Raw genomic sequence first — 10,128 nt, forward strand, 5'->3', positions numbered from 1 at the left:
TGTATCTCCTCTTCATTCTTCTTTTCCACATTTCTTCTCTAACAATAGTATCACAAAATCACACTCAACACTCCACGATGTTATCTCCTAATCCCAAGCATCTTCTTGCATCAATTAATTTTTGGGTTAATTTCGGTTTGCCTCCTATTTGTGACTAACATATCATTTTAACCCTCAATTGTGTCCTGCATCTCGTTCCAGCCTTCAAGACCTCCAGTTGTTTTTATTTTATTTCTTTTTCGTATGATCCATTAAGACCTCTCCTTCTACCACCACTCTCTCTCTTCTATTGAAACTTTGCCTCAATCAACGACAAAGCGTTGAACCCCGACCAAAGGGAAAGAGCTAAAAACACGTCGTCAAGGGTTTCGATGAGAAGGGTTTCGATGAGAAGGATTCCAAGCATTCAAAGCTCTCCAGATAAGAGGGTTTCATGCCTAAAACCTTCAAATATGAGGTTTCACGTCGGAACCCTTCGGATTTGAGAAAGGTTTCCAATGGCCAAAAACTAGGGGTGGGAAAAAGATTCGGAAGACCGCTATCCGATCCGTTCGACCGAGATAAAAAGTGTCCATGGACACCCGATGGTCATAACGGTCAGTGTCCGACCGGCCCGAAAGAATTGGCGGACGGTCATGGTCAAAATTCTATTTCGAAGGACAGACCGCTAACCGACCGGTACGAGTGACCGAATAGGTTGACCGACTAAATTGTCCTCATTTTAAGAAGTTGACCATTGAATTTATAGACATATGAATATATGATGGTCATTGGCTATAGTCATATAGTCCTCTAGAAGACCAAACATTAGTACATGGCTTAATTATATCTTGTCAAATGATTAACTGTGTTTTTTTCTTTTTTATATCTACTTTTGCTTTCTTGGTTAAACATCTTCATTTGTAAGTAATTTTGTTTGTGGTAATAAAAATGAAGTTTTGAATTTAAGTAAATTTTATTGGAAAGCCCGGACCGAGACCGTCCGGTGTCCGATTGGCCCGGTAAAATAAACGGTCTTGGACGGTCAATGGACAAAGAATTCTTGAGAGTACCGTCCGAGTACGCCCGTGTAAATAGGTGGTCACCAACAGTTTATGTCCGAGTCGACCGGTTCGATGAAGTTAGAGTCCGGTACCGACCGGTCCGGACCGATTCCCACCCCTACCAAAAACCTTTCAGCATGTCGCAGGTTTAACGGCCTGAAACCCTTCGTCGTCTTGAAGGGGTTTCTACATGAACCTTTTGATATGACGAGGGTTTCACGCCCATTCCCTTTCTTACAGATATTTAAAATCTTCAAAGATGATATTTTGACGATATTTTGCTGCCATTTAGCCGAGTCCCTGTAGTATAGACCAAAAGGATCTATGTTACTCTTTGGTGCTTTGCCTTCCATATTTAGCTGTCGTTCCTCTCGTGTGTAAAAAGTTCGGTAGTTGGTAATTCAAATAAGTATACTATATATATACATCTATTTATCATTTATATGTTGATTTAATTTTACTAATTTATCATAAATAACGTATATCATATGTTCATTCCATAACATGAGGTGTAAAATGACTATATATGCATCCCACCTCGCCACACCCACCCCTTAATCTCAGACACCTCTGTCCAGTTCGGTCCTAACAGCACAAGTCCAATACCCCAACGGTACAAATGTTTAGTAGCTGGTCAATTTCGCAAACTACATTATGTGAACTTGATTCAATTTTCTGTTTACTTGAACTCTTTTTATTTCCTTCCGTAAATAAGAATCTGTAACATTTTATTCAGAAAAATATGGAATTAAAGACTCGGGGTACATACATGGGGACTACAATGAGATTGCTGGCTCAGACGTTGGTTGAGGGTTTTCCGAGCGATCAGTTTGTACTTCTTTTTGTCGCTTTCTCTGGAAATAAGGATGAAGCTGGGAAACACCTTCCAAGTACAAAGGGGTTTGCATTTCGATCAACCGTGAAACCTACAAATCGAAAAAGCCTCATTAAGTATAGTGCATGACTCTAATACGGAATACTTAGAACATTTGCATATCACTCAAACTCCACTATATACAGAGCAATATAGTGCATGACTCAAATATGCAATAGATGAACTAACGTTAAACTTGATAACGATGTTAAAAGAGTTATCAATTTCAAATACTAGGAAAAAAATCAACGGAGATTTCGTACAAAAATTATTAAGCTTTAAGAGGAAATATTCAGATTTGCCTTATGAAAATTGTACTTAGTGGCTTACTGGATCAGTGGCGTCAAATGTTCATTCCCCACCATTGGTATTATTTGAATACTAAAATAAAATGAAATAAGTAAAAAAAAGAAGATTATATGAAGTGCTTTTAAGAGGCTACTTACTGCTCTGCGGAAAGCAAACATCTCTTCTTGACCAGATAACAAAGCTTGAATTCCAGATGGTGCACCACCTGAACCCACACTTCCTTTTGCTAAAACATCTCGACGGAGTGCGCCACCTTCTGTTTCCGTCTCAAATTGGAAGCTGAAAAAGAAAAACTATTCACTTAATGGTAACCCATTTTCCAGAATAGTATTTGCCGTCGCTCTGATCAGTTTATAGACACCAATGCTGGTTTCTCTGTTTTAGTATCACAATAGGCAATCAAGCTATCATTTCAACAGAACTAAACTCACAGAAATTAATTCAGAGACCTGAGAGCATACAAGAATGGTACGCAAGCTAATGAATTCCATCTTTTCAGATAGGAACTAACAAACGTGTAATAACTCATGAATTATTCGTAAGGATTGCCAAATAATATCAAGAAATTTAACAAAATAAAATGTCAGTTTTATGTTTCAATTGTATTTCCTTTTCTTTGAAAAAAGAGTCAGTTATATTTTTTACGAGTACTACCACAAGTTTTGGTGCTTGCTAAGAGATATGTATAAATCTCAAGTGATGCTTCTACAAACGAGTTATGTCACAACCCTAACACTATTTTAGCATCTCATGACAGCCAGCTAATTTTTAATGTTTATAAATCATCTGTGAAGAAACCCACAAACCACTACCTTTCCAAATCAAAAAGTGTTCCCTCAGCTGTTCCCTGGAACAGATCGTCAATTGAAGAAGCTGCTGTACAATAAAGGCAGCAATGATGATTGTATAACTCATCAACGAGGGTGATAAATCTCCTTGCCTGATAACAGAGGAGAAAACATAGTCATATTGTCTGAAACAAACCTCCCCCTGGTGTGATAATCTAGTCAGGAAATCAAGTTAACAAATGAATTATTTTGAAATGAATCAAGGCCAATCTCTAGTAGACCTAATGACTAGTCCACAAAAAAAACTACTGCCACGGGTAATTATCAGTACGGATGCTAAAAGCAAGAAGTTTAAAAGAAAAGTACCTTGTCTCGATTTTGCATGCTCATCATAGGAATGTCTGATACAAAGACAGTGTGGAAATTTCTTGCAACCGCAATGTAGTCTGCTGCTCCTACCTAAGAGATTAAGATAAGGATGAAAACTCCACATAAATATGTGAGGATACTAGACAACTTACACATTTATACCTAAATATGATAATCAGATTATGTACAAGTATCTCAATCAGAAGAAAAAAATTGCACACTTGGACAATGCAGATATATTACCGGGCGACCACATAGATAATCAAATGCAAATCGCGCTACCCCATTACAGCTTTCAGGAACCTCCAAAAATCTGAGTAGAAGTAGATAGATTTCACTTAGCAGAACTCTTTCGCACTTTAATTAAGTTCTGGTTAAGAATGTACCTTCCAAACATCACAGGGATGGTAGTGGAGACAATCTTCCCACCAGATTGATTGGTTACATTGGCCCACATTTTCTCAAATTCTGTAAGAGCATGGTCATCTAAAGGACAAAAGTGGTGAACCTACAGACAAATACTCAGCGTCAAAAGTAGACCAAATAATCTCACTTGCTATGATGAATATATTGGAACTCAAATATATCACTTCAAAACACAAACTTCAATAAAGAAAGAAGTAACTACAAATGAGCACTTGTTTCAGCTTTTTACCTGATCTACGCTTCGTTTTGCAATAAAACGCCGATAATCTATCTCGCTTCCAATCAAAACATTCTGACAATGCTTGCCTAGTTTAGCGACCAATTTCATGAAGATATCACGCTGCATACCATCCTGCATTCACAATTATTGGTGGATAAGGGAGGGACTGAATACATGAGATTTAACTATCAAGTGTCTCTTTAAAACTAACTGAGGCGAAGATGATGAGGATCGCAAAGCAATCTCAAAAGATGAACATGTTTCAATCCGTAAGAAGTATCTGAAACATGAGATATATGGAAATATATACATATAATTTATTGTTACAAAAATGTAGGCAAGGATATTGTCTCAAATAGTTTTCTAACACCTTGAACAATAGTACATATTGTTAAAAGAATATCCCCACTCCGCAGATAGAACTGCTAGAGTTAAAAACATGTAAGAAAATTATAGAGCATTGTATTATTAGAAAAAAGGTAATTAAGAGTGTCCTACAGTGAAGTAAACCTGATTCAGATCTTCTGGTGCTCTATTACTGGTGGCCACGAGGATAGTACCAGTACTTAACAATCTGCTAAGAATTCCAGATAAAGCCACGATGGCGAATACATCAACAGCCTGTAATAAGCTAAAAGTAAGTTTGCCTCATTTAATATATGGTATCTGTAAGAGTATATACTATATAATAATATAAGGGCTGCCATAAGACACGGATACTACACTTGCAAACTTGTCGTACCTGTATTTCATCAAAGCAAAGAATGCTCGCCCCCTTTTGACCTGAAAGACGATCTACAAGGAACTTGTCCGCTACAGCAGGGAGAATATTTTTCAGCTGTACCGCTTGCTTATATCTTTCTTCTTCAGCCAACCATTCTTTAACTTTTGTATCAAATGGAAGGTTCATAATCCAACTCGAAATACCAGACAGAGAAGACTTCTCCTGCATTTGCTTCTTCCATATCTTGTGCATATGTTCATTGATTTCAAGCATGGCCTACAAAAACAATAGATACGATCTTGAACTGTGGAAGTAAAACTTGAGAGAGTTGAAAGCCTAAGAATCTCCCTGACATGGACACTCCGTCTTAGTGTTTTTCTTTTCGGCATTGATACTCGTAGTATTCGATACACTGACAGTCTAATCAGACACTTGTATAGTCACTTACTCACTTCAGGTTGTGGAATGGAAGGTTTGTGCTAACATCTTTTTCGGACTTGCACGAAGTCGTGTTATGACAATAAAACACCAGTTTATGATAATGTCTTTTCGGAAGTTTAATAGGTGCCTCCTGTAAGTGTTAAAGGTCCCTCCTTCCTTCACAAACTCCCCCTCAAATTTGCCTTGAGGAAGGATAACACATATACGGGGCGCCTTTAAAACTTCACATGTTTTTTCGTTGTAACAATTGTTAATCTATAATTCGAAAAATGTACGTAAAAAAGACATTACCTAACTAAGATAGGAAATATATATGTCTATAGTGTGTCCATATTTTGACTTCTTCCGGACACCGTGTCAAACACCTTGTACTGATCAGAGGTACTCACTCATACACGTGTTTAAAAAACATTTATATATCTTAGAAGAGCATGAGCATGTAATTTATAATATACACGCGCTCACTTTAAGTAACAGATGGCCTGATCACAAGCATATGCGCAAACTGTGATGTTGTTATCAGGAAAAATGGAATATTTTTCAAGGCAATTCACCTCATGAAAGTGAAATCTCCGCCGGTGTGGAACAATACCTTCGGTAGCACTATAGAACATATCCATTAGCATAGTCTTTCCTGCATTGAAATAACATCAGGTCAAGTTCTCAAATACCCGTATAGGGAAGTGTTATTCTCTTGATACAAGCAAAAGATTGTTCAAGTCAAATAAAATTAAAGAAATAAATAAATCAAGCTCAATGAATGGATACCAGAAAGAAATTCAACAGGAACAAATAACACGGTAACTAAGCATGTCGCAAACGCATAAAAGACATACCAGTTCCAACATTTCCATACAAATATAATCCTTTCGGGGCTTGAGGAGCAACTGGACGGCTACCAACAGCGGAATCCAATCTCCTCTCTCGATTAAGGTAGGAGACCCATTTCCCAACTCCTGGTTCTACATACTCATTTCTCTTCCTGAATCACATAGCATGGTCTATTAACAGGGCAACAGAATAACTTATTTGTCGCAGTGAATAATATTCAATCTACTGTCATGACTTAGTTATAAAAAATTGTTGTAGAAGAAGAAAACGGAAAATGGCAAATGGAATATGAACCTTATTTTTGAATGGTTTAGAAACATATCAAACAAGAAAATTAAGCATGTTAATTGTACACAAAAATCAGAGTGTCAACAACGAGAGCAAAGATACGACATATGTGTATAACACTGTTACAGTATGAACCTGATGTCAAAATTAAATAACATAAGAATCAAAGTTTGGTTGCACAGCTCTTTAATCCCTGCTCATCTATGCAAAAAAAAGTTTGGTTGCACAAGATTTAGTGAAGTAGAAACCATCTGCTTGGCGAGTGTGAAATTTATGAAATACCAAGGATGGATTCACTTCTCAAGATTATTAAATAATCGTCACTTAGACCAAATAGAGCTAGAACATGGACTTAACAAGGTGAATAATACTTCTTTCAACACTCAAACTACTATTTCTTCAACTTCTAGATACTCTTAATTTGAAGCATAAGAGTTTCTAAATAAGATATCATTTACATATAAATATTTGCATGTGTAATCTAATATAGTCTATGTTCTTATGTTTAATTCTTTTATAGAAACACTCAAACACATATAAGTTGTCAACACAATTTTCTTTATAATCAAAGATATGTATCAAGTGAGACAACAAATAATTTGGACAGTACATGAAGTTAAAAAATAGATACTAACCGGATAATCCATTTCTCAATAAGGCTATTCCGTTGCTTGTTCATGGCTGTCCATACACCACCTTGTTGCCTAACTTCCGCTTCCTCCATCAAAAGTTTCCGCCTTTCATCCTCTCTATTCTTCTCCCAAATTGCCAATTTTCCCTGCAAAAACAAAACGAAATTAATACAATGCAACACCAAAACAATGTCAAAGTGCATTATATAATCCAAAGACATACATGATAGTCCTCCATCTCTTTCTCATATTGTTGCAACCTCTCAAGTAGTTGTTCCAATTCAACAGCAACCCTTTCTTGGTAAGGATCATGTTGAAGTTTTCCTTGTTCAACCAAACTCTTATACTGAATAAGTGGCCCTGTAAAACAAATTTGGGCGCAAAATGTAAAAAAATGACAACTTTTAAAGTAGAATCAAAATTTGAGCTTTAAATCGAGTGCTCCAACTTAGATAGATAGAGAGCAAAAGAGAGAGCAAAATCAAACAAGATTGAGTTTTGATATACTAAATGAGGAATGAAATCATAAATAGAAGTAACAATTGATCAAAATAAACAAGAAAATTCATAATCCACTAAAAATTAAACTAGGTCAGTAGATAGAGAGTGGAATTCTAACCAGGACGCTTTGATGAAGAAAAATGAGATTGATCACAGAAACATCGAATCGGATTAACATGAAACTTGGTGGATTGGTTAATTAGGGTTTCGGAAAAGAATTTCCGAGAAAGAATTGATGAAAGAGAATAAAATCTCCTGATTGTCTTCGTCATTAGTCTGGAGTTGAAGATAGGTTCTCCGGGAAGATTGGAAATTTAGGAGTATCGCCATTTTTGTGTTCTCCAACTTCTTCATTCATTTCTGGCTGCTTCAATTACTCTTTTGCTACGTGTTCCTTTATGGACCGTGTAGAGGTTATGATACAGTGTTTTCAGTAGTATCAGATCAAATATGTAGGGTTGCATCCACCACCCTTGGTACCACCCTTGCTAGAGACTCGGTCTGCCGACTTCATGGACTTAAGAGGGGTTTCCAACCGCTATACGAGAGAGTGGACTTAAGAGGGGTTTCCAACCGCTATACGAGAGAGTGGTGGACGTGTCATATTGTCAAGAAAATGAGATTCTTCTTAGTTTTGTTAATTAGTTTTAGTGGGTGGTGTAAGATATTGATGTTTGGAGAAAAATGTGGTTTGTGGGGAAAGATATCTGTATATAGAAATTTACATTGAAAACACTTTTATGTTTACCTCTCAAAAGTAATTATTACCACATGTTATGTTATCAATGCAACCAAACTCACCTTTATAAACTTCTCATATGCTCAATTTATGAAAAGAACACATGGTAAGTTATTAGTCTATACATATATAGATCAAAGAAGAAGCTCCTGTAAAATCCATCTTCCACTGCTAAACTAGCCTCTCGTTTCTCTTTCTCTTGTGTTTTGTTCGTTTGTTCTTTCGGCATTGTAATATGCATCGGGGAAGAGCTAATGCTTCCGGTTGTCTTGCTGTTCAAGGCATCTTAATGCTACTGTTCTTTGGTTTCATTCTTCAATTTCAGGTTGCAGAGGCTGCTACTTTTGTCGTCGGAGACGACAAGGGATGGAGCTTTGGAGTTGCTTCTTGGACTGATGGCAAATCGTTCAAGGCTGGTGATGTCCTTGGTAAATATTTACATGTACATCAAATTAGTTATGTTTTGTCCTTCACTCCTTCAGGAATAATATAAAAATAAGTGGCTTAAACGCAAAGTAAGTTTAGATCGACTGATCCACCCAAATAACTGGGAGAGTGGATCATGTTAGGTGTAGCCGTGTAGCCCGAGCAGATCCCATGTCGAGCCCCCGAGTTAATTGATATATGAAATGTTGAGTTGTTGGAGTTTAGTATGAATTATCAGAGTAGACTAGTAGAGTTTGTGCCCTGTTTATAGAAATATCACATATAGAAGAGCTAGTTAAAACTTGGTCTGAGTTACTAGGCCCCGGATAGGTGAAGATCATGGATCCACCCTTGTCTGATCTCAAACTGCTCCCGTCCCCGACTGGTTTGTCCATGAATGTTGTCTCACCATCCACTAATCTAGTTATCAAAGTCCAAACCATCCATCTGATTTTAGTAACATCAATCTAAACGGATGTTACCTGTTTTCTCGCCTATAACAAACTACAACCTTCTGTTTATTTCGAAATCGCATTATGGGTTGATGAGTACTAAGGAAATATTCTAACAATCTATTCTTTTCTCTTTTGTTTTTCAGTATTCAATTACGATCCATCTGCCCACAACGTTGTTGAAGTACCGAGCAGTGGCCAGGGCGGTTGCAGTGTACTGGACGGGTCGAAAATGTACAGCAGTGGAAGTGATCATATTGTACTAAAGCCAGGAAGGAACTACTTCATTTGTGGAATTCCTGGACATTGTATTAGTGGAATGAAGATATCTGTTAGGGCTTTAATGTAAGATAAAGTTATAGATTATAGTAATGGGGAAGTTTTATAAGGCCTCCCCAATTTTGTTAAAAGGCCTCCCCATGAACCATTTTACTTGTTAAATTATCACTTAGGGGAGGTCTTTTAACAAAAATGAGGGGCCTATAAAATCTCCCATAGTAATGAAGGGAACAAAATTTTTATTATGTTTCTTGGGGATTTAGCAGAAAATCAGAATGGTCTGTTCAAACTCTACTTTTGGGGGTGATTTGTAATTTGCAGGTAACCCCATTGCTTAATGGTCCCTCGAAAATAACCTCTATTGAATAATAAGGTTAATTTTATTTTGGCCCCCTAGATACGACTAGTTTGGCATCGAGAAGAAAATCAGAAACCGTCTTCGTTATTTCAACTTCAGTCTGACAAAGCTTTTCGTTTCTCCAATGATTACTCCATAAATGTCTATAACTCTATATTCGAATCATGAAGGTTATTTGGGTTATACTTATGGACAGTAAAAGGACAGGGAGAGAAACCATACGAAAGGAAGGGTAAAAAAAATGTATGTATGAACGGTGAAGTTTGGCTAACAAAATCGTAATCTTAGCCCCAAAATTAAAATAATGGACAAATGGCTAACATTTCCAGTTTTTTTTTTTGTGCAAGTTAAAACAATAATTAAAGAGGCCTAAAAAGCCCAACAACGTAGAACCTAAAGCCCGACAACATCTACTTTATCTAGTGCCT

At 36.9% G+C, this 10,128-nt stretch overlaps 2 protein-coding genes across 3 annotated transcripts; one reads left to right on the forward strand and one right to left on the reverse strand.

Annotated features, from left to right (window-relative positions):
• Positions 1 to 1,714: 1,714 nt before the first annotated feature.
• On the reverse strand, positions 1,715 to 7,832 carry LOC147539824 (AFG1-like ATPase family protein). Of its 2 annotated transcripts, none has more exons than XR_015225764.1 (14): positions 7,565 to 7,832; positions 7,169 to 7,305; positions 6,949 to 7,091; positions 6,031 to 6,176; positions 5,749 to 5,828; positions 4,772 to 5,029; positions 4,540 to 4,650; positions 4,039 to 4,161; positions 3,770 to 3,891; positions 3,627 to 3,696; positions 3,381 to 3,473; positions 2,930 to 3,166; positions 2,364 to 2,876; positions 1,715 to 1,969 (listed from the first exon to the last, which is right to left on the reverse strand). XR_015225764.1 is itself a non-coding variant. In XM_086642292.1 (14 exons), the coding sequence occupies exons 1-14, from the start codon at positions 7,716 to 7,718 to the stop codon at positions 1,820 to 1,822; spliced, it is 1,857 nt and encodes a 618-aa protein (XP_086498418.1). In that variant the 5' UTR covers positions 7,719 to 7,832; the 3' UTR covers positions 1,715 to 1,819. The 2 variants fall into 2 exon arrangements, 1 of the variants encoding a protein (XP_086498418.1); XM_086642292.1 differs by having other exon boundaries at positions 2,364 to 2,505; positions 3,039 to 3,166.
• Positions 7,833 to 8,326: 494 nt separating this feature from the next.
• Positions 8,327 to 9,442, forward strand: LOC147539825 (basic blue protein-like). The gene is made up of 2 exons (XM_086641837.1): positions 8,327 to 8,613; positions 9,210 to 9,442. The coding sequence occupies exons 1-2, from the start codon at positions 8,421 to 8,423 to the stop codon at positions 9,410 to 9,412; spliced, it is 396 nt and encodes a 131-aa protein (XP_086497963.1). The 5' UTR covers positions 8,327 to 8,420; the 3' UTR covers positions 9,413 to 9,442.
• The last annotated feature ends 686 nt before the right edge of the window (positions 9,443 to 10,128 follow it).

Source organism: Eschscholzia californica, unplaced genomic scaffold (assembly GCF_041429995.1).
Source record: "Eschscholzia californica isolate CP2 unplaced genomic scaffold, dmEscCali1.0.p SCAF_5, whole genome shotgun sequence".
Lineage (NCBI taxonomy): Eukaryota > Viridiplantae > Streptophyta > Magnoliopsida > Ranunculales > Papaveraceae > Eschscholzia > Eschscholzia californica.